Source organism: Crocuta crocuta, unplaced genomic scaffold (genome assembly GCF_008692635.1).
Source record: "Crocuta crocuta isolate KB4526 unplaced genomic scaffold, BGI_CrCroc_1.0 scaffold179, whole genome shotgun sequence".
Lineage (NCBI taxonomy): Eukaryota > Metazoa > Chordata > Mammalia > Carnivora > Hyaenidae > Crocuta > Crocuta crocuta.
Window position 1 is genome coordinate 5,204,293 of NW_027551568.1, and position 24,144 is coordinate 5,228,436.

Genomic DNA, 24,144 nt, shown 5'->3' on the forward strand with positions numbered 1-24,144 from the left:
TCTCAAGGAAAAGAACCTTGAGAGCATCCTGCACAGGTGCTCATCCTCTTCAAGAGCAGACGCCAAGGACGAACGCCGTGTAACACACATTCTAGAGGCTGCCTGAATGCCGCATGTACACTGCACGCCTGCGTAGAACCCATGCCCACCCCAGCCTCGTGGACCCTTGTTAACACACACTCAGGTGCGTGTCCAGGCTGACTTCTGCATCAGGCTCAGCAGGCACAGAGCCCGGAGTATTAGAGGGCCTACAGCGATGTTTTAACGAAACATAGAAATTAATTTCTGTTAGGATAAACAGAAAAAGAAAAGAGCGTTTAGCATGGAAAGCTATGTTCATCTTCACACCACTATGACTGTAAAATCTAACTTTCAATGTTTTTTAGGGGGGATGGAGCAGTTGTGGGTTGAGTCGTGTCCCTCAAACGGATGTGAGGAAGCCCTAACCCCTGGTGATGGCGAATGGGACCTCGTTTGGGAACAGGGTGTTTGATGTCATCCCAGAGCAGAATGGGCCCCCAATGCAATGACTGGTGTCCTTAAATGAAGGCCGTGTGAAGGGACAGAGACACAGACAGGAAAGCACCACGTGGGAAGGGGGGCAGCGATGGGACCAGAGCAGCTGGAAGACAAAGCCCCCTCCCCCCCACCCCAGAGTCTGGAATAGGCACCGAAGGGCCCTCCCTCCCTCCAGCCTTTGAGCTACGCTCTCTCCACACCTTGACTTTGAACCTCCGGATCTGTGAGAGAACACACTTTGGTTGCTTTAAGTCACCAAGTGGTGACACTTTGTCATGGTGGCCTGGGAGATAACAGAGCGGCACGCACGGGCCAATGTGTCTGGGGCCACAGAAGTCAGGGTACGCCCCTCCACCCCCTGCATGCCTCTACAGCACAGTCTTTCCAACAGGCACCCAGGACTGCCGGGTACAGCATGGGGACCCCCCACATGGCATATTTTTTTTTCAATCCTGCTTAGAGACATAGGAGGCTCCTGCACAAGGAACAGTGTCCCCATGAGCGACACGCACAGATGTGCACATGGACAGTAATTCTCTCAGTCATTTTTTAAATGTTTATTTATTTTTGAGAAAGAGAGAGAGAAATCTCAAACAGGGGAAGGGCAGAGAGAGGCAGAGACATAGAACCCCAAGGAGACTCTCAATGCTGAGCTGTCAGCACAGAGCCCGACGTGGGGCTCGAACCCACAAACTGTGAGATCATGACCTGAGCCGAAGTCGGATGCTTAACTGTCTTGAGCCTCTCAGGTACCCCTTTAAAAAAAATTTTTTTTAACGTTTATTCATTTTTGAGAGACAGAGAGAGACAGAGCATGAGTGGGGGAAGGGCAGAGAGATAGGAAGACATGGAATCCAAAGCAGGCTCCAGGCTCTGAGCTGTCAGGACAGAGCCCTGCATGGGGCTCGAACCCATGAACTGTGAGATCATGACTTGAGCCAAAGTCGGACACTTAACCAACTGAGCCACCCAGGTACCCCTGTTCTTTCAGTTTTGTGCTGTGGAAAGCCACTCGATCAAGGAGGCCTTTTAGTGGCTGCAAAGGAAGGTGTTTGGAGACACGGAGTGAGCTGCTTCCATTAGGCTAACCAGCATCTCCCTCCCTCTTTACGTTCACTGGGCTCTGAGAGTCCACCCCTCCTGGGGGGGACCCACTCACCAGAGGACAGCTGTCCTTTGTGCCATCTTTGGACCTGTTCTTCGCCAGCCTCTTCTTCTTTTTGTGAAGTGGCTTGGATTCGAGGATCATTTCTTCAAGTTCAAACGTGGGGTCACAATTCAATCTCCCCTTCTGAGAGCAAGCGGAAAAAGCAAACACGGTCTGTTGTGATTGCACCTATCACTGAACTTTCTGTTCACTCACTCATTTAATCGATCATCCATGCGACAAGTAATGACTAACTACCACAGTGGGGTGCCCCAGTTCCGTTTGTTTCTTCTGGTGAAGAGAAGCGACACATCCTACGGCAGACACGGTTCATCTATTCCTCGCATCTCCTCCCCTGGCTCTGGATACAGGCTCCCTGAAGTTAATTTCTCACTGAGTAAACGTGGCTAAGTTCCCTAACCTGAGACTTTAGGACGGTGCCTGGAACACACAACACCCTGAACACTGATGGGCCGTCATTACTTGTTCACTTACGACAATCACACATTGAGAGCTTCTAGTGCCTTCCAGGGCACCCACTGCTCTGGAGTCTCTCAGGCAGAAGCCAGCCGAGGCAAGTGGGCCCTACCCTGTGAAGCTCTCGAGGGGACAGCAGGCCCACTGTGACAGAACGGTACTGCTAACGGAGACCCAGGCCCAGACCAGGGAGGCTGCGGTTCACTCCAGGTAAGGAGGCGGTGGGCTGGGGGTCCCAGTGGAGACAACGCCCAAGTTTTTCTCTCTTCCAGAAGGCAGTTACTGAGACCCTCAAATGAGCCGGTCGCTCGCTGGGTTTGATACTGTCTGGAAGGAGGGACAGGAGACTGCCGGGGGACAAGGAGAGGAGCCCCCCCCCCGACCCGGGGAGGACGGAACGTAAGCACAGGTACACAGCTACAAAACAGTGTGGCCACAGGGGACAACTGCAGGCGTCTGGGTATGGTTGATGCAGGGTCCACTGCCTGTGATTGTGTGGAAATGAGTGTGCACGAGTGAGCATGGGTGTGCATGAGAATGAACATGCATGAGAGTATGCACGAGTGTGAACATACACGTGTGCATGAGTGTGAGTGCATGAGAGTGTGTACGAGTGTGAGCATGCATGAGGGCAAGCACACACGAGTGTGTATGAGTGTGGGCGTACATGTGGGTGCGCATGAGTGTAAGTGTGCACATGAGTGTGTGTAACTGTGACTGTATATGAGTGAGTGTGAGTGTGCACAGATGTGGGCACGCCCGTGAGATTACACGTGGGTGTGTGCGAGTGTAAGTGTGCACATTAGTGTGCATGAATACGAGTGTGCATGTGAGTATGTGGGTGTGCAAGTGCGTGCCTGCGTGGGTCTGGGGAAGAGCAGAGGGTGAGGTCTACAAAGGCTGACAGGTGATCACACGCGTTGGCCCCAAGGGTCACCCAGGCGTCTTGCACACAACCTCGGGGAAGGCTCATGTGGCAACAGAGAGGCTGTGTGAGGCCATCTGTGCCCCGGATAAAGGGCCACATCAAGATGCCTGGGTTTCGTGCATCTGGCCTGAGCGTGGCGGAGGAGGACCTCGGCGGACGCTGGCGTATTCCCCGGGCACACCCAGAGCGAGCATGCCGAGGGGGCCAACGAAGGCAACCGACTGCGGGTTTACTACTCCAGGAACCGTTCCGAGGGCCGTGTGTACTGGGGGCTCCCTGAGGGCCAGGCCCCGCTCCGAGTCTTTGGAGGCCTCTTGGCATTTACTCCACCCCAGCGTGGGATGGATCCCTCTGGTCTCCTCATTTTAGGTGAAGAACCCCACCCCCGAGCACAGCTGAGGTCACAGAGTTGGTAGTGAACCTGAACCCGTCTGTCTGGTCTGGGCTCCCGCCAGGGGAGCCCGCACTGTCCCTCCAGGACCAGCTCTGGGTCACTAAATGTGCCTTTGTATTGGCTTACTGTTTGCACAAACCCTTAGCCCGTGGCTGTTGACAGGGGGCAGCTGTCCCCAGGGGATGCCCGGCAATGTCTGGGGATGTTTTTGGTGTCACAGCTGAGGAATGCTACCAGTATCCGTGGGCAGCGCCCGGGGGTGCACAGGACAGTCCCCTCTCCTCCGCCAAAGAATCATGTGGCTCCAGTGTCCCCTACAGCCCAGTTGAGGAGCCCTGCTCTCATCTGCAAGCTCCCCGACACCAGGCACCAAGCCGTTTTCTCTCCAGTCACCTCAAACCACACACAGTGCCCGCGTACACAGGCGCTCAGCGAGCGCGGGCTGGTGGGGAGGCGGGCGGCAGGATGAACGGGTGGACAGTGCCCACGATGGGTGTGACTCAAGAAAAGAAAGCAGGTCTGTACCCACAAAGACCTTCTACAAGGAGAGAAACCTCCCAGAGGGGGTCCGAGTCTGCCCTAATCACACTGAAATGTGAACGTTTTGCAGCTCATGTGGCCGCGGGCAGCTGAGGCCTCCTGGACCCGCTTCTCGGTCTTTAAGAAGCAGGGCAGGGGACCCTGCAGAAGGACGGCATGGATTGGGCGACACCCCACTCACATTGGGCACAAAGCCGGGCGTCAGCGCCTTCTCGAACACCGCATCCCAGTTCATGTCGGCCAAGTAGGGCGAGCTCTGGACGTCACCAAGGCTGGACAGACGGCTCTCGGGGTCCTTGGTCAGGAGCTGCGGGCAGAGGGCAAAAGCGCTTAAACACATTTGCTTGAGGTGTGTGCCCTGCTGAGGTTAGTGGGGACTCTGAAGGTAGGAATCTAGGGAAACAGAAGGTGCCTCTGCTTTTTTTTTCTGTTTGGAGAGAGATTGAGAGAGAGAGAGAGAGAGAGAGAGAGAGGGAATGAATCTTAAGCAGGCTCCACGCTCAGTGCGGAGCCCAGCTTGGGGATCGACCTCATAACTATGAGATCAGGACCTGAGCGGAAATTAAGAGTTGGACACACAACCGACTGAGCCCCCAGGCGCCCTGAAGGTGCCTCTGCTTTTCATGTTCCAGGGAGGAACTGAGGGGTCAGGCTGCTTCCTCACGGTCACCCAAGCAAGGGGCTCTTGGGAAGGGACTGGATTTCAGCCACCACGCTGTCCTTGGGGGTCTAGTGCCTCGTGATAGCCCACGCTCACCGATGTCTGCAGAGGCTTCCAATTAAATAAAAAAAGAATTGGCCACCTCATCTTAAGATTGTCAGCTTGGTGGCAGGATGTTCGGAAGTGTAATAAAATTTATCCCTGGACAGCTCGGCGGTGACCTCTGTGGCCTGATGGCGTGGCCTCATTTGTGGCCAAGGGTATAATCTTTAGTTTTCTCCTCAGATAGAATCTCTGCTACTAAGGGGTGGTGCCGCATAAGCAGCAGCCCCGGATATATATATCTGTATCCATTCATTAGTTGATGGACATTTTGGCATTTGGGCTCTTTCCATAATTTGGCTATTGTTGATAGTGCTGCTGTAAACATTGTGGTACACGTGCCCCTTTGAATTAGCATTTTTGTATCTTTTGGATAAATAATTAGTAGTGCAATTGCTGGATTGTGGGGTAGTGATGTTTTTAATTTTTAAGAAATCTCCATATTATTTTCCAGAGTGGTTGTACTATGGTACTGTGGAGTTTTCCCCGCACCATTTTTTTTGAAAAGATTTTTCCATTAGATATCTTTTTTTTTCTTTGTCACAGCTTAACTGGCCATACAGCTGTGTGATCATTTCTGGGGTTTCTGTACTATGTGTCTATTTTTGTGCCAGTACCATACCGTCTTCATCACTAGAGCTTTCAGGAGATAACTTGAAGCCTGAAATTGTGATGCTTCCAACTTTGCTTTTCTTTTTCAAGATTGCTTTGACTATTAAGTCAGTCAGAGAAAGATGAATGTATGATTTCACTCATATCACTAATATGTGGAATTTGAGAAACAAAACAGATAAAAATAGGGGAAGGAAAGGAAAAATAAGAAAAACGGCGAGGGAGGCAAACCATAAGAGACTCTTAAATACAGAGAACAAACTTAGGGTTGACGGAGGGAAGTTTAGTGGGGGGATCGGCTGAATGGGGGATGGGCATTAAGGAGAGCACTTGTTGGGATGAGCACTGGGTGTTGTATGTAAGTGATGAACCACTGGGTTCTACTCTTGAAACCAATACTATACTGTACGTTAACTAACTTGAATTTAAATAAATAAATTATGTACTCTAAAAACAATAAAATAATAATAAAAGAGTTAAAAGAAAAAAAAGAAGCAGCCCCCGGAGTATGACTTTGCACCCAAACGGGGCTTTCGGCTTCCCAAAACCATCCCGGCTTCCCTTGCACGAACTCGGGCGGCTGTGGAAGGCTGTGTGCCTGTCTCCTCCTCTCAGATTAGGAAGAGCAAAGACATGCGATTTTTCCACTTCCAGATCTGGGGCCCGAGGGGACTGGTATGGACCTGGCATGTGCCGGGGGGGGGTCTGTGGCACCCGGCTGCCCACAGGTGGGAGCTAGAAGGCCCCACTGCCAGTTTGCTGCCTGCCCCTCCCCCAACGCTGCAGAAATCTCACAGCTGCGTCTGGCCAGCAGGCAGTGGTCACACCCATGTGAGGGCACCTGGCCGGGTCCTACCTGCTGGTCACGGCGGCCTCCTCCTCGGGGCTGCCTCAGATGATGAGTCCAGATTTCAAACGAGACTCTAGGGGCACCTGGGTGGCTCAGCCGGTTAAACATTCATCTCTTGATTTCTGCTCAGGTCGTGATCTCACGGTTCCTGGGATCGAGCCCTGCATCAGGCTCTGCGCTTACAGCATGGAGTCTGCTTGGGATTCTCTCTCTCCCTGTCTCTCTCTCTGCCCTTTCCCTGCTTGTGTGCTCTCTCTCTCTCAAAATAAACTTTAAATGGATACTGCACTCCAATGCGCATAGGAGACCCCCATTCAGGATAGTAGTTCTCTGTCTCCCTGGATGGGTGTGGGGGTGTCCAGCACCAGCAGGTGCATAGGGCATCTAGACAACTCTAGTCAGTAGTCAGTTCTAAGAACCAGGTGCTGAATCTCCCCTGAAGCAATTGAGCGAACTGGTACTTGAATGAGTCATTTACAGCCAGGCAGGGAATAGACGCTGGCATCCGGATCTGGGACAGCCTGGATTCAAACCTTGCCTCTGCCCTCTACCAGCCCCGTGACCTCGACTGAATGTGTGTCTAAGCCTCGGTGTTTTCACCTCCAACATGGGGCTCCCAGGGCTGCGAGGACTCAGAAGAGCCGCTGCATGGCCCAGAACATGGTACTCCCTCAACCACTGCTGGCTGGTGTTACCGTCCTTTTCCCACAGATGCCTGGGTACCAACCACATGCAAGACTCCATCCTGTGCATTTTGGAGGATTCCCCGTCTGGAAAGCTAGATGCCAGCCTCAAAAGGAGGGCACCACACCCCTCTAGCCTGTGCCAGACTCTGAGCGGGCTTCAGGACCACCCAGGGAGCCGATGGAAATGCACCCAACAGGATCCCACCCCCAGAGTTTCTGAGTCAGAAGGGCTGCGTGGAGCCTGGGAAGCCGCATTTCCAACAAGCTCCCAGGTGTTGCCGCCGTGCTCCTGGCCCAGGGGACACACTTGGAGAATCACTGCTTTATTCTAGTAAATTCTAGATCCTGGACATCAGGAGATGTCCAGTTTCTTAAAGCTCAGTGACTTAAAAGACCATGTGTGGCAAAAATTTTTGAGCCATATGCACCAACTATTTCTGCTTATTAGGAGTTTGTAGCGGAGTGAAGAGCCTGGGGCTTTGTTACAGATGCGTCTCCGAGCCAGACTCCAGCATCCAGCCGCTCTGGAAACCTGTAGGCAAGACAGTGCACCGCTTGCGATGAGGCGTTAGCGCTCCGCTGACTTGGTCAGCTCGACCACTGGCATTCTGTTCCTTCTCTCCTTCCTGACTCTGGCGGTATGCCTGCTTCTGCACTAAATGCCCTGAGCCCCCAGACCTGGCAGGCTGGGGGCTGCCCCCTTACCTTCTTCAGCAGCGCGACCATGCCTTTGCACCACGTGGAGGAGTAGTGGACACGCTCCACCTTGAACATGTGGAGGATCTCATCGATGGGCGTGGCCGAGTGGATTTCATACGGTCTCTGCAACCAAAGGACCAGAGGGGAAGTCAGAGAGAGGGCCAACTGTTAGACACCGCCCATGTGGTCAGAACTGTGTATTTGCGAGGGGTCGGGTTTATTCTTTCCCTTCGCGGAACAGTGGGTGTTCCTCTTTTGCAGCAGAGCAGATGGCCGGGACCCATTGCCAACAGTGGTTAGACCTGTCAGGCAGGGCCTGAAGCTGGCAGGTGGGTGCTGTGTTATGGCCCCAGGAGGCTAAATGACTTGGCGAGGTCACATAGCCGCTAGGGTGCAAAGGCAAGATCCACACCCAACAGCCTGATTCCCGAGTCCCCTCTCCAGGCTTGGGGGTGGGGTGGCTCTCACCTTCCACCGGACACCCAGCATCACCTCCAGGCACAGCCCCTACCTGCTGGTGGGCCTCACCTCCAGCTTTTCCTGCGCTGGCTGAACCAGCCGGGAGTGGGCAGGGCTGGAATCACCCAGGTCTGGGTCTGCTGGGGTGCCCGGAAGTGGGGAGCCGGGGCTTCTCTCCCCTCCACTCCCCGGCCAGCGAGGCTACAGAAGTCTGTTCGATTCGCCAGCTCAGCAGAGCGTTAAACCTCCTGACTTGTTTTCCAAGCACTGCCCTGGGGAGTTTGTTTGCTTCTAAGAATCTCTCAGAACTCGAGAAGGCTTTCTTGAGTGGGACCCTGGGGACACGGCTCGGACAGTGTCTGAGCGTCAGCTCACTACCCCTGCCTCTGCCCCCTCCCAAATTCTCCTCCCTTCTTTACCTCCCCCACCAGCTTCACGGGTCAAGACGTTTTGAGGCGTGCACCCGTTAGATGGCTCAGGGCTGGCATCGGCGTGACGTCACTTCGGAGCACGTGTGGTGTAACAGCTAGAGAAACAGAGCGAGGAGCTCATCGTTGACCACGTGAACTTGACTGCTGTGAAATTCCTGCGGGGGGGAGGGGTGTCCCTGAAGGTGGGCCTCCGCCGTCCAGCAGATCTCAGAGCACAGCGACGAGAACGAGTCCGTCCATCCACAAACACTGATTGGACACCGGCTACGGGTCACAGCCCGTACTGGGCTCACATGGTGCATAAGGTGTGGGCTCCAGCCCTGTGGAACTTGGGTTCTCACGGGGCTGCTGCAAATACGAGGTGCCAGCCAAGAAGGTGAGGGGTCCTCAGCCTTGGGTGGGTGACAATTCCCTGGAATGCAGGAGCATCTTTATCTTCACCCAACCGGGCTCTCTTGGGGAAGACGTCTTTGCCTTCCGATGTGTCTGCCCAGAAGGGGACCTTTTCCGGACTGGCTGCCTCCTCTTTCATCTGTCAATCAAATTGGGAACCCTCCCTTTTCCCCTGTAATATGTAGATCAAAACCAAAACCTGGGGCTCCCTAGAAAGGCCAGCTACCTAGATGTGCTAACATTCTTTCCTGCGTGTCTTCAAACATTGTCTCCCAATTTAACGGGATGTGGAGTACAGTTCCAGGAGTGAACATTTCAGAATTTCCTCCCGAGGCTGGCTGCCTGTCTCTGCCTTTGCACCAGTAACAGCTGCCATGATTAGAAATCACAGGAGAGCGCATTAACTGAGAGCGGAGATGTCAGCTTCTGGACTGCTCAGGGTCGCTTCTCGACTGAAGAAGCTTCTTCTTTTTGCCTTTGGAGAAACCATTCCTCCCACTCTGTCCCAGCCGCATCTGGAAAACCAGCTGCTGGAGGCGGGAGGACCAGCTGCTGGAGATGGAGCACTCCCACCTCCTCATTTTAGGAGTGGGGACAGTGAGGCTGGGATCCCACAGAGACACAGGATCTCCTTTGCTGCTCTTCCCTCGATGCCACCAGAGCCCACCGTGCCCAGCGCCCGGCCGCAGAACCAGCCAGTGACAAGTGTGATCAATCTCCCTCCCCATCCGACCTCCAAACCGGCCATGCTCTAGCTCTGACCTCTCCACTTCTGGAGGGAGCCAGACCAACAATAATAGTAACCCTAAGAAGCCACACGGCCAACGCAGCAGTTAAATACATTCCCGGCTAAGCTCGGAACACCGTGCACAGAATACGTTCTGCGGCTTTAGGCTCAGCCTTCATCCGTTTGGAGGGTGGTAGAGAAACCCAGCCCCTTCTGCAAGAATACTGGCAAACACGGAGATCAATACTCCATCTGCTCCAGGTAAAGAATTCTATGGAAGCTTAGTTCACACGCATGTGTGAACTTGGGATGTGTGGACTCAGAAAAGCAAGTGGCATTTCTAAGGTAAAGCAATTACATGAACTGCTGGTGAAAGGGATTTCGGCAGTGGGGCGCTGGGTAGACTCATTGCGGAGCGCAGGTGTGTCTCCATTCCAGGCCACCCGCTTACAGAAAACGCCAATTGACGAAGAACTGGAGAAGAGGGAAGAGAATTGCTGAAGACCTGTTATTTGGACAGCCGGAGCTGAGCTGGGCTTTGGGGACCATCGAACCCAGTGTGTGTGTGTGTCCCCAAAACGTTTTTTATTCCAAATCCCAAACACGGAATAGATGGAAGTGAAGAACAGGTCTCCGGGCTATGAAACGTCCGAAGCCAGAGGCAGCGTGCCCCCTCCTCAGAACTGTTGAACCACTTCTGGGGGTGCCCGAGGCCCCGGGAAACGCAGCCTGAAAACCACAGCACAACCCACGCCCTTTCCCCTCCCTTAACGGAGACGTAAAACCTAGAGAGTGAGGTCACAGAGTCAGTTTCCTCCTGGGTCTGGACTCCTGGAACAGCGCTCTCTCTGCTTTACCAAGAGACAAGAAGTCGGCGTTCAACTCCAGGACCACCTCCCTCCTTCCATCAGGGTCATGTGCCAATACATTGCCAGGTTCTGCCGTCGAGTCCACCCACCCCACGTACCCCAAGTCCATAGGTCTGCGCCACAGCCTCTAGGGGACCTCCACACACCCTCCCTCTTTATTCATCCCCTCTCTGCACCTCCAACCTTCTCTGTCTACCCGGCTACAGGGAGAAGTGCTGACTGGGGTCAAAGACAAGGTCAGGGAGGTGGCTGGGAAGAAGCAGAGAGGGTAGAAGGACTCATGGTGTCACAGGTAGGGTTTGGGGGTTCCAGCCTTTCGCCCTCATCGAGAGCCCACTCTGCAATGCGATGCATGCAGGCTGTCATCCAGTCCTTCTGCTTAGTATAAGGCAGTGGTTTGCAAACAGGAACTATTTAAATTGGATGACGTTTGGAGAGATTTTTGGTTGTCATAAGTCAGAGGGGGAGATTTCTGTCCACATCTGGTAGGTAGAGGCCAGGGGTGTTCCTGAATGTCTTGGGCTGCCCAGGACACCCCCCACCCTCTAAGGAATTCCTGGCCCCCAGTGTCCACAGCACCACAGTGGAGGCACCCTGTGCTTTTAGGTCTGCAGCTACGCTTCCTTCATCTTTAAAAAAATTTTTTTTTAATGTTTTATTTATTTCTGAGAGAGAGAGAGAGACAGTGTGAACAGGGGAGGGTCAGAGAGAGGGAGACACAGAATCCGAAACAGGCTCTAGGCTCTGAGCTGTCAGCACAGAGCCCGACTTGGGGCTCGAACCCATGAACCGTGAGATCACGACCTGAGCCGAAGTCAGACGCTCAACCGACAGAGCCCCCCAGGCACTCCATACGCTTCACTCATCTGATAGATGAGAAACAAGCTCACCCCAGATCATTCAGAGACCAGACAACGAAGCCGGGATGTGAGCCCAGAAATGTGATTCCAAAGGACACTCAAGCTCTGTGCGGTCATGCCCACAGACAGCACCATGATGCCCACAGGGTGAAGCTGAGTGCCTCCTGCTCATCTCAGGGTCTTTACAGGCTGTCCCCTGACTGTCCTCTGACTGCCGATCAGTCACAAATGTTTGCTGTGTCTGCCTCAGAGCCCTTCCCCATCTACACTCACACTGTTCCCTCCAGCAGCTCCCATGTGACCCGGCTTAAATGTCTGCTCCCTCAGACACTCTCCCACGCCACTTGGTGCAAGCCAGCACTTTACTGCATCGACCTGTCTCAGGAGCATATTTATAAGATAATCAGCAAGCCTCCTGTGTGCCGGACACTGCGTGTGCTCTGCCCACGTTTTTCTCACGTCATCCCCACCGTGACCCTGTGGATCGGCCTCAGAATCCCCATGTTACAAAGGAGGAAGCCAGGGTTCAGATGAGTTAAGTGACTAAGCTGGAATCAGAGCACCGAGGCATCCAGAGTGTGGAAGGGACACAGACCTCTGCTTCCCAGGCCCCTGGGGCTTCCGGCCAGGGCTCATCAACCAGGCGTGACCCAGCCTCCACTCCCCGCGCCCATCTCCAGCTGCAAAGGTGCTAAGTCAGAGAGGAGGCAGGTCTGCTGGCAGCTCCCCCCCTCCCCCCCGGGACGGGAATCACGGCAGGAAGTGGACGGTTGCTGATATTCACCAGGCCCACGCTGGGTAATTTGCATCATCAGATTGATTTAATTCTCAAAGCAGCCCTGTTGGGTAGATATTATTAATTATTTTTCCCAGTTGGAGGGGAACCAGCCCGTAGGTGGTGATCACCTGTGAGGGATGCCCTGAGGGCCTGGCAGGTGGGAAAGGGGACATCAGCTCTGCTTCTCCGGGTCTGTGGGCAGGAAACCTCCTTACACCTCTCCTCACCGTGTTCTAATCAGAGGGTGTGGTCACCTTCCGGGGTGACCAAGGTGCCCGTGCTCTAACAGGGTGGCACTTTCTTGGCCTCCACTTAGCGTGCCTGTGGGGTGAGGACTGGGATCGGACTCAGAGATCCTCCTTATGACCCTGGTTCAGGCTACAAGATCCAACCAGGCTCCTCGGATTCTCTGCCCCCTTGCCCATGAACGACACTCAGTCCCTGGGCTCTCCATACAGAGCACTGGGAAGACAGACAGCTGTTTTCCAGGTTGGGTCTAGAGGATTTCTGGGTCTCTAGCCAGCAGGCTGTATTGGGCTTATCCATTTCCCACCCACGTACCTAATTCTTTCCAACTGTGAGGTCCCAGAGCACGCACTGGAAAATCCTCATCATGACTTCCATATTTTGGAGGTGAAAGCTCCCTGGATTTTGAGGCCACGCAGGAACACACACGTGGCTGATGACTTGACAGGGATGCTGTCACGGACACTGACGCGGTGTTGGAATTTGGGAAGGAAGGGCAACCCCTACGTCTACACACCCCCGGCGGTAAACTTAGGAGTGTTTTCCGGTATAGCTTTTTTACTCAACGCGATTGTTTCCAGTATAAAAAACAGAGAATCCACTATTTGCATAAACCTGTCCAAGGTGAAGCCGGACCACGACATCTATGAGGAAGGTTTACACGAGGACATAACAGGTGTCCCTTCCGTGAACCACTCTGTCCACACGCCGAAGGCTCCAGTCCCACTGTGTGCCACTCCTTCTTCTCCAGAATGTGGCACTTGGATCTCTGAGTAGAAAACTCAGTCGAACTAAAAGTGAAATGATTTATTGTGGAAGCAGCAAGAGCCGCTTTATCCTTGGGGCTTTTTGTCGAATACTCATCTCTGACCTGACCCGTGAGGAATGACAGATATTAAACAAAAACGAAAACAAAAAGAAAAACAAAAGAAACCTCATGGGCCCAAAATGTCATTTAGGAGTTTCCAAACCAGGGCTCCCTACATAATCTAACTGCAGTTCCAAACTCCCCCAGACATACTGGTGGCTCAGGAATTTTTCAAACCTGGCCAGTGAGCCTGTCACCTAGGTCCCTTCCACCCTGCAAAGAAAGATGGGCAATCTGCATGTTAAGATGCTTTGATTCAGTCCCCGCCCCTAGAAAGCTCCTTGCTGGAAACCATCTTTTCATTTTGCTAATAACATCTTGCTCCCCAGAGCTCCCGTCTAAATGCTGCATAAAGTACTGTCCCATTCATGGATCATTTAATAAAGCCAATTAGATCTGCACATTTACTTGATCGATTTTTATTTAACACAGGCAGTGGACTTTCTCCTGAGGAACAATCAATCACGCTTGGGGCAACCGCTTGGCCAGGGCATTTGTGTGACTGAGGATATCAGATAAATAGCTTCTGGAGGATGCCTGTGTCCTGTGGTTATACAGCGTTAGGGACTCAAAGAAATCAGCATCAGTGAAACTGGCAAATGACCAAGGAGCCACCCAAGAATAAGATGGCTTGTTTTCATTCATTGCCTGGGAAAACTCACAAGTTCATGTATATTCATCTATATATATATATATATTTTAAATTCTAGACACATCATGTATAGTAATTATGTTTTTGAGAAATTCAGGGGAGATCAATGAGATTGAGAGCACACAATAGTTGCTTAAACTACAGGGTGAAAATAATAACACTTACTTGCACTCTCATGGCTGTGATGGTTTGCAAACTGCTCTTATCTATTCATTCATTCATTCATTCATTCATTCCTCACCCTTTATCACACACCCTGGCGACCTCTGCCTTCAGGGAGTGCACTTCCGCCTGCCTGGATGTGCGTGGACACAAAGGGCTGGATGCACAGGAAATCGTGGCTCTGGGCAGGACACTTGCTGGGCAAGGCAAGCGACGCGCAAACCCCGCGTCTCCGTCCTGCGGCGCCGAGCGACCCTGTGGTAACTGTGTCTCCGTGAAACCGACCGGAGGCTGTTACTCTGTTGTGCCATCAGGGGAACCAAGGTTAAGGGGCATCATGTGCAAACAATTCTCATGCAGAGAACAAGTGCCTCAAAACGAGTTTGTCATCATTCTTTCCACTAAAGTAAAAATGAATTACTCGTCGCCGTTAGTTGTCGTCAGCTCTTACAGTCAATGAAATAGAAACAAAACTATGTACCGAACGCCCCGTTAGGATGGGACATCTACGCATGTGCTCCGGGCAGATATGGAATAAACACATAAAGGGGACAGGAAGCGTGGCCTTATACTGAAAGAGCCTCGAATCCAGCTGGAAGATCAGGCCGGGCGTTTGAGCTGCTGACCTTGACTGTCCCTGCTGTGACATTCTTCTCCCCACCAGCAGAGTGAGGCGGCTGGACCAGAAGCCCGCTCAGGGCCCCTCTAATGCTCGGGGAGCCCCGGCACACAGTGGATCAGGTCCGAACCCGGGGCCTCTGAGATCTCACGTGCGCTCCTCCACGGCCATGTACCCAAGTCCGGTTGGCCCTGAGCCCCCGCTCCCAGGGCTCCCCGCGTTCACCGTGCAGGCACACATCTTACCCAGCCCCGCAGCAGCTCGTAGGCGGTGATACCCAGGGACCACCAGTCGACCGGGTACGAGTACCCAGGGCCTCCGTCCACGTACACCTGGAACACTTCTGGGGCTGCCAAAGACAGGACAAAGAGAATGTCACTGCACGTCACAGTGTGCACTCACCAGCCCGCAGATCGGGGACAGGCAATAGGAACCCAGCTTCTCGGAGGGCAGAGCCAGGACTCCGTCTACTGTGCCACGTGATTCCTGCTCTCTGTGAGCCTCAAGTGGGCTCGAGAACAAGACCCAGGTGTCCCAGGAAACACGGGTGTGTCCCCCGGGGAGGTACCCAAATGGGGTGCTCCGGAGCGCTCGGGGGGCTCCGTACGTGGAGCATCCGACTTCAGCTCAGGTCATGCTCTCACAGTTCACGAGTTCAAGCCCTGCACTGGGCTCGCTGCTGTCAGTGAGGAGCCCGCTTCGATCCTCTGTCCACCTCTCCCTCTGGGCCCCTCCCCCGCTCACGCTCCCTGCCCGTCTCTCAAAAATAAATAAACATTTTTAAAAAATAAAGTTGGGGGCAGATGAGGGTAGGGGGAAGGGGAAGGGGGGTGATGGGCATGGAGGAGGGCACTTGTGGGGATGAGCACTGGGTATTTATTATATGGAAACCAACTTGACAATAAACTATTTGTAAAAATAAATAAATAAAATTGGGGCCCCTGGGTGGCTCAGTCAGTGAAGCGTCTGACTTTGGCTCAGGTCAGGATCTCATGGTTTCTGAGTTTAAGCCTAACGTTGGGCTCTGTGCTGACAGCTCAGACAGAGCCTGGAGAGTTTTCGGATTCTGTGTCTCCCTCTCTCTCTGCCCCTCCCTGCTCAACTCTGTCTCTCAAAAATAAACAAATGTTAAAAAATTTAAAAAAAGAAAAGAAAAGAAAAGTGTCAGTCCAGAAACATTTACAAAAAATAAAAAAATTTAAAAAACAAACGGGGTGCTCCAAGTGCGGGGTGGAGGCAGTCTTCTGGGGCGGAGGTGGGGGGAGCCTCTCATGGCCCCGGAGGCGCCCCCTCCCCTGAAGCGCCCTCCTTCCCCCACCCCACCCCGGGGAAGTGGAGATGGAATGGATCCCAGTCAGTGTAAACACGGGAGGGGTAAGAGCTCAGCTAAGATGAAGAAATCGCACCTTGACAAACGTCACTCTGCTTCCTGCACCGATGCGGGTCAGGCATCCCAACAATCAGGGACGTTTAAACCCTTTGTGTCTGCTGTCAACATAAGGGAACTATTTCAGTGTCGCATAGGTGGGAAGGACTCGGAACTCCCAGGGTAGGAGACTGGGGTCTCCCTGGAGGGCAGTGAGTGACAACAGCTGGGGGGAGGGGCAGCCCTACCCCCCCCGGGACAGCAGATGATGAACCAAACTTATAAGAAGATCAGTTATGGCCTTGCCTAGAAAGGATGTCCAGGATCCAAAGTCTGAGTATCCCTGATTGGGTTAGAGATGAACGGGGGCGCCTGGGTGGCTCTGTCGGTTAAGCATCTGACTCTTGGTTTCAGCTCAGGTCGTGATCTCACGGTGTGTGAGTTCGAGCCCTGCATTGGGCTCTGGGCTGACGTTGCGAGCCTGCTTGGGATTCTCTCTCTTCCTCCCTCTGTCTCTCCCCTGCTCATGCTCTCTCTCAAAATAAATAAATAGACTTTTTTTTAAAAAAGAGATGAATGAAACTCGAGTCCTTCTTGATTAAAACTTCTTGCAATGACCTGGTGGGGGAATGGTCAACTCTGAATCTATACTCAGCCATTGGAAATGCCACCTGTAACCACCATCGTGATGCACTAAACAGTCACACAGAGCTTTCTAGGGCGCAAAGGCCCTTCACACGTTACCCCTACCCAGCCCCAAAGCATCCAAGCCACAGATGGAAAAACTGAGGAGGTAAGGGGGCAATTTCAGGGCCGTGGAGATGGTGAGTGGGAAAAGCCAGGACTGGACCACAGTTCCCTCAACTTTGGCCTGGTGCACCGTACAGCTGTTCATTTATTACCACGAGCTGTGATTTTACTTATGACACCAAGAGCTGCAATATTAATGTGGCCATTTACTGAACATCTACCATGTACTAGAAATTCTTCAAGGTGTTTTACATAGATTATTTACTCCTCAGCAAAGCTAAAATGTACAGGGCATGTACTATAGTTTCACACTCCATTTTACTCTCGGAAGGACCTTGTAAGGCAGCACTATTATGATCTTCAATCTTGGAAGCCGAGGCTTGGAGTAGTTAAGCAACACGCCTGCGGACGCAGCAGGGAGACTCTGAGCCTTATCTGAACCCGGCCTCCCCTCCCCCTTTCCTCGGGGTCATCCAGACCCTGCTGTCTCTCCCTCAAAATCCATGCATTTTCCACCAAATTATACCATGTTTGTGCTGAAATATGCTGAAAGTAAAAATGATCCATTATTTTATATATATCCATACACATAATATGTACTTTATATGTTCAGAAAATTTTTTAATGTTTATTTATGTCTGAGAGAGAGAGAGAGACAGAGTGTAAGTAAGGGAGGGGAAGAGAGAGAGGGAGACAGAATCGGAAGCAGCTCCAGGCTCTGAGCTGTCAGCACAGAGCCCGACGTGGGGCTCGAACCCACAGACCGTGAGATCATGACCTGAGCTGAAGTCAGATGCTCAACTGACTGAGCCACCCAGATGCCCCTACTTTATATGTTTTATGCTCCAAAATCTGTACAAGGTCATTGTGTTAAATCTGTTAATTCAGCAGGGACTGAAACCAAAGTGTTTACAAAAATCCTGGAATTTTGTGTTTGAGGAAATTAGGGTTTCAACTTAACCCGAAAGGAAAATAAATAAATGGTTCACCATCAACCTGCACGTTGACAAAAAATGATTCAAAATTCTTGAGTCACATTTCTCAGCGGCGCCTGTTTTCTCCCCTGTTACAGCCCCAAGATCTCTCACAGAGCCCAGTGTGTGTTGCACACTCCATGAATACTTGTGAGCACACAAATAAAAACACTGGGCAGGCTCGGAGAGCCACGCACCCCACAGCTGCTTCTCTAGCACAAGCCCCGTGGCTCGGAAAGACCAGCCTCGCCTCCAGCTAACATCTCCCCCTTCCCCGGAAAGTAAACATGGTGTGTGGTGGCATCCACTGCCCCATGGGAACCATGCAGACTAAACGTATGCGAAAAAAGACAATAACCTCTTAAGTTATCATTATTACCCCGCTGGGTTAGCTTTGTGGACATCGCTGAAGGCTTGGATTGCTGCACTCGAGTGTGACATGTCTACAAGCTGACGGGCAACACAGAATTGCCTCGCTTCCGCCAAGAGGGGACCTTCGCGGTAATTTCCTCCCTCCCCTACATTTTCTAGATGAAGGAGGTGAAGCTAATTGGAGGAGTTCAGTGACTTCCAGCCCAGCTGGGACCAGAACACAGGTGTCTTGCCCACTGATCCTTTGTTCGTGGCAAGACTCTGTCTCCAGCTTGGACGTCCTGGCCGGTGGGATGACCAGATCTATGCAGCCAAATGCCTCCCGGACACCTCCACCTAGAAGTCCTACGGGCATTGGATGCTCAACTTGTCCGAGCAAGCTCTTCCCTCTCCAAGTGCCCTCCTCCTGGGGTCTTAGCTCCAGCGCATGGTCAGCTCACTTACATGAGTCAAAGCCGCGGAGTCCCGGACTCTGCCCGTCCTTCAGTCTCTGCTTCTGATCATTTGATTGGTCCCAAGACTTATCATTTTCTAGAGACGTCCCCTCTACTCTGTTCGGGGCCCCTCACCCACTCCAGTCTGGCATTCGAATCCTACCTCCACCTGAGTCGGTAAAACCAATGGAACAAGGGGTTAAAGCGTGACTGTAGAAAGTTTTTCAGGTCTGGCCATGAACTTCAGCTCCCAGACTTACTGGTCCAACAGCCTTGGGCAAGCTACTTCCCCTCCTATTTGTACCTCAGCTTCCCTCATCGGCAACAAGGAAAAGCAATCTTTGCTACATAATCTTATCGTGATGAGAGAATGAAGTTTCATATGAGCACAGAGTTAAGTGCCAATAAATGCTATCCAATTTTGTTATTGTTGTATTGTGATTATGCATGTGTTCAAATCTCTGAATTAAAATCATTCTGAGGTCTTCTGTTATAGAAATTTTCTGCTATAGAATAAAAGTTCAGGCACCCTAGCATGAGAATTCCTAAAATCCGGCCCCGGCCTCGTACTGGGGCACTGCCTTTATCAAGCTCATTATGTCCAACTGCATAAAATAAGATATACTTTCTTTTTAATTTTCTGTGGCTTGTCTGATCATCTTTACTCTATTTTTTATGCCCACAAACTCCTACTTATACTTTAAGACCCAGACCAAATTTGACTCCCCCTGCGGAATGTTCATCAAGTTGCATGCTATTCCTCTGTCCTCCCCCCACGTTTTTAAATGTTTTTTAAATTTATTATTGAGACAGAGAGAAACATAGCATGAGTGGGGGAGGGGCAGAGAGAGAGGGAGACACAGAATCTAAAACAGGCTCCAGGCTCTGAGCTGTCAGCACAGAGCCTGATGTGGGGCTGGAACCCACGAACCGCGAGATCATGACCTAAGCCGAAGTCGGATGCTTACACGACTGAGCCCCCCAGGCGCCCCCTCTGTCCTCCCCTTTTACCCTCTCCTGTTCTAGGGTCTCAGCAAACCCTGGTCTGTACCTCCCCGGCAGCACTGATCATGCTATATTTTAATTAATGGCATGAATTTCCACCTTCCTCACTGCGATGTGAGCCCTTAGGGGCAGGGATATATGACTAAATCAGCCCCATATGCTCAGGGATTAGCACAGGACTGATCTAGAAGTAGGTGCTCAGTACATCAGAGTAGCAAAGACATTGGTCACAGCCCTAGCTTCGAATCTCAGTGGCTGCCATTGCTGGCATTATACAGGGGTTAAATGCTCACCCAATGCCATTGTTGGTCATTGGGCGAGCATTTAACCCCTGTATAAGTCTCAGATTCCGAGGAATACTAAAAGCCCCACCCCACGGTGAGATAACATATGAGATGCATTGAGTACAGGGACAAACACAGCAAGTTCTCAACAGATGTGACCCAGTTATCATTATATCAACTCATTATTGCACGAGCAATGAAATGCTCGCATAAATGGAAGCCCAGCTCATGGAGGTACATGTCGTACGTGTTCCCCAAATGATTCAAGAGCTCCATCTTAATTCTTTGCATGAAAATGTGCTGAAAAGCTGTGCAAAGTGGAGATAAACGTTGTGCCTGGCTTCTGTCTGGATCCTTTGGGGGTAATTTATATTCCTTTGGCTCTCTAGCTAGCCAGATGAATTCGGGTGTCATACACTTAACTGTCACCCTGAGATGAAATCAAACTACGGTGTCAGTCTGATAATTTCTCTCCTTCTGGGAACGTTAGCAGCATTACTAGCAACTGAAATTAAGATATGTGAGACGCTGCTCAGGTGCTGACCATTAGGACTTCATACAGCTTCACAAGAAGAGGAAGAGAAGGGAAGTGTGATTGGCTAATAAGTAAATACAGAAATAAATGATGTGCCAGAACCAGAAAACAACTTCATGTGAAACATGTCAGATTAAACTAGTAGATTTAAAAAAAGGACTTTGGAGAGAGGCAAACCATGAGAGACTCTTGAATGCTGAAAAAAACTGAGGACTGATGGATGTGGGGGGGAGTGGGGGGATGGGCATAGAGGAGGACACTTATGGGGATGAGCACTGAGTGTTATGTGGAAACTAATTTGACAATAAACTATTTGTAAAAAAATAAATAAATAAATAAATTCAAAGTAAAAAAACAAAAAAGGCATTTGGAGAATGGTGCTCTAACTGGAAGTAAGGAATTAGACTCGGTGCATTTTACACAGTCAGGATGTGCAACTGGGGATCTAAATAGCATGTTGTACTGATAGAAAAGTTCACGGGCACCTGGGGGCTCAGGTGGTTAAGTATTTGACTCTTGATTTTGGCTCCGATCATGATTCCACGATCTGTAGGTTCAAGCTTGCGTGGGACTCTGTGTTGACATTTTGGAGCCTGCTTGGGATTCTCTCCCCCTCTCGTCCCTTCCTGCTCTCTCTCTCTCAAAAATAAATAAATAAACTTAAAAAAAGAGCAGTTCATTTATATAGTGTCCCTCTCTTAAAGGATTCCAAGATTCTGTTTATCCACAAAAATTAGTGCTCTTAAAATTTTTTTAATGTTTTATTTATTTTTAAGAGAAAGAGACAGACAGAGTCGGAGCAGGGGAGGAACAGAAAGAGAAAGAGAGAGAGAGAGAGAGAGACAGACAGACAGGCAGACAGAATCCGAAGCAGGCTCCAGGCTCTGAGCTGTCAGCGCAGAGCCCAAGCCGGGGCTCAAACCCACAAACTGTCAGATCATGACCTGAGCCACAGTTGGATGCTTAACTGACTGAGCCACCCAGGTGCCCTGAAAATTAGCGCTCTTTAAAATCCCCCACTGAACCTGCTGTATATAGAAAACAAAAGCTTTGATGTGGCATGCAGGTACTGCGTACTCTGCTCCTGGACACTTCTGCAGCCTCATGCTCCTGGCCCACACTAGCTTTCTCTTGGTTCTTTCTATGTGACAAAGCTCCTTTTTGCCTTGGGGCCTTAGCAAAGGGCAGTCCCATCTTTCTGCAATGCTTTTACCTCCCTTTGCACTGAACAACATCTACTCATCCTTGAGGACCCATCTGAAAAGTGACTTCCTCAGCAAAATTACTTTGGATCCCTCCCGTCTAATTCATCTCTCTTTTGTACCATATCAAAGACCTCAGACAACTCTGCTTCTTTTCAAAATGCAGGCGTTGGAAAGAGTGTCACTCCCAACCTGACAATGAGAAAAATCTAGATCATCTCCAAAACCATAATTTGTCTTGAACCCTACTAGTCTGCAGTCTAAGGAAAGACAGGTGCTCTGAGAAGAGAGGGCTGTGGGTACTGGGAACAGCATAGGGAGAGGACAGGGCTGCCACAGAAGAGGGCAAAAGACGTCTGTTACAGTGACTGCTGAATTTATGAAGGTTGGGTGCAGGCTTTAGAGAGAGAACAGAACTTGCGTCTGTCCAGATGCAAGGGGAGTTCGCCTCTCCTCACTGGGTCTTCTCTGCTGACCTCACTGTGTATTCATGAAAGGACTAGGAAGCTGTTAAAAGCTCGCCTTGATGCAGGACTGGGGAAGAGAACAGCAGCTTGTTCAGGAGGGCACAAAGCTCTTCCCCGGTCCAGCTCCCCATGTCCCTTTGGAACAAAAGCCTTAAGCTAAAGGAGGAAGGGCAGAATATTCTGTGGCCACAGGGGCACAGGTGAATACTATTTGAGCATGACAGGCAAGGAACAGAAAAATAAAATCTCTACCCCTGGGAAAGGGACAGAAAATCATCCAGGGCTCGGACTATTCGTGGTTTCCCATTGCTGGGAGAGACACAGGGTCCATGAGAAAGGTCCACCCCCAAGACAAGATGTTGGATGAAACAGAGCCCACTGAAGACTGGCTGAGCCAAGACAACAGAGAAATGTGTAGTGCTCTGACCTGATGCCCACAACCAGACCAAGTAACAAGTAAGAAGTAACAGAAAGAAAAGTCTCCTGGAATAGGAGTGAGACCCTCTCTAAGGCACAGGTCCACAGGGAAAGCCTGAAGCTGGCGGTGGAATAGGAACATTGAGGGAACACTAACTTGAAAGGAGGTATGTCAAGAATAACCATGCTAACCCTGACTCAGCACAACCCCTGATTAGATTGACTCAGTTCTTGCACACACACAACACTAAAGGCACAGTAGTGGAAGAGACACACCCATTTCCAGGTATAAACACTGTTCTACACAAAATGTCCACTTTTTCACCAAAAGCTATAAGACACATGACAAAAACAACAACAACAACAAAAACAAAACAAAACAAAAAACCCCAACATGAAGAGACACAGTGCTCAACAGAACGATGTTCGGATATGAACCAGATGTTAGACCTAATAGACCAAGAAACTGAAAACATTTCAAAGATCTAGTGGAAAAAATAGTACACATTAAAAAATGGGGATTTCAACCAAAAAATGGAATCTATAGAAGAGTCAAATGGAAATGCCAATAATAATAAAAGCAAAGCAAAACACAGTGCCAGAGGTGAAGCATGCTTCCACCAGTAGACTTCAAACGGCTCAGGAAAGAAGAGGTGAACTTGAAGGTAAGTCAAATGAAATTATTCAAAGTGAAACAATAAAAGAAAAAAGTGGGAAAAATAACAAAGCATTCAATTGCTATGGGGAAATATGAAAGGTCTAACATATACATAATTGAAATCCTGGAAACAGAGAGAGCAAGAGAGAAGAGAGAGAATGGGTCAGAAAAAATGTTTACAGAGATAATGACCAGGAATTCTCCAAAAGAATGAGTCACCAAACCACACATGTCTAAGAACCTCCAAGAACACGAACCAGGATAAATACAAAAATAACACACACAGGCACATCGTATCTAAAATCAGAGATAAAGAGAAAAGCTTGAAGGCAGCTGAAGAAAAAAGGCATATTACCCACAAGGGAGCAAAGATAGTATTACGGCAAATTTGTTGTCAGAAACATTGTCATAAGGAAAAAAGTAACATATTTAAATGCTAACAGAGAAAAAGAAACCCTGTGAATCCAGAATTCTGGTAAGATCTCTTTTTAAAATATACACAAATGAAGACTTTTTCCAACAAACAAACAAACAAAAAAGAAGGAATTCACTACCAGTAGACTTTCATTATAAGAATTGCTGAAGCAAGCCCTTCAGGTAGAATTAATTTAATACCCTGTAGAAACTGAGACTGCACAAAGAAATAAAAAATATTGGAAGTGGGTAAAAGGAATGTAAATATCAAATCAATATTTTTTATTTTTAACCATGTGTAAAATATAATTTACTGTCTGAAGTGAAAATAGAGTCAATTAATAAAGTATCTACGGTACAATAAAACAAAAGATAAGTGGGAGGAACTGGAAGTATTTAACTGTAAGATTTAAGAAATTTTTAACACTTATTCATTTTTGAGAGATAGATAGAGATAGAGAGAGACAGAGCACGAGTGGGGGAGGGGCAGAGAGAGAGAGACACACACAAAATCCAAACCAGGCTCCAGGCTCTGAGCTGTCAGTGCAGAGCCCAACGCAAGGCTTGAACCCACAAACCATGAGATC

The 24,144-nt window shown here is 50.3% G+C and overlaps 1 protein-coding gene across 2 annotated transcripts in view; it reads right to left on the reverse strand.

Moving 5' to 3' along the window:
- STK32B (serine/threonine kinase 32B) overlaps positions 1–24,144 on the reverse strand; it is a 274,790-nt gene that overhangs the window by 18,306 nt on the left and 232,340 nt on the right. For both annotated transcript variants that reach the window (XM_077750488.1, XM_077750487.1), the window contains 4 exons: positions 14,925–15,028; positions 7,622–7,738; positions 4,187–4,312; positions 1,679–1,810 (listed from right to left, as the gene is read on the reverse strand). In XM_077750488.1, the coding sequence (XP_077606614.1) occupies positions 1,679–1,810; positions 4,187–4,312; positions 7,622–7,738; positions 14,925–15,028 (479 nt within the window). The remainder of the gene's footprint in view (positions 1–1,678; positions 1,811–4,186; positions 4,313–7,621; positions 7,739–14,924; positions 15,029–24,144) is intronic.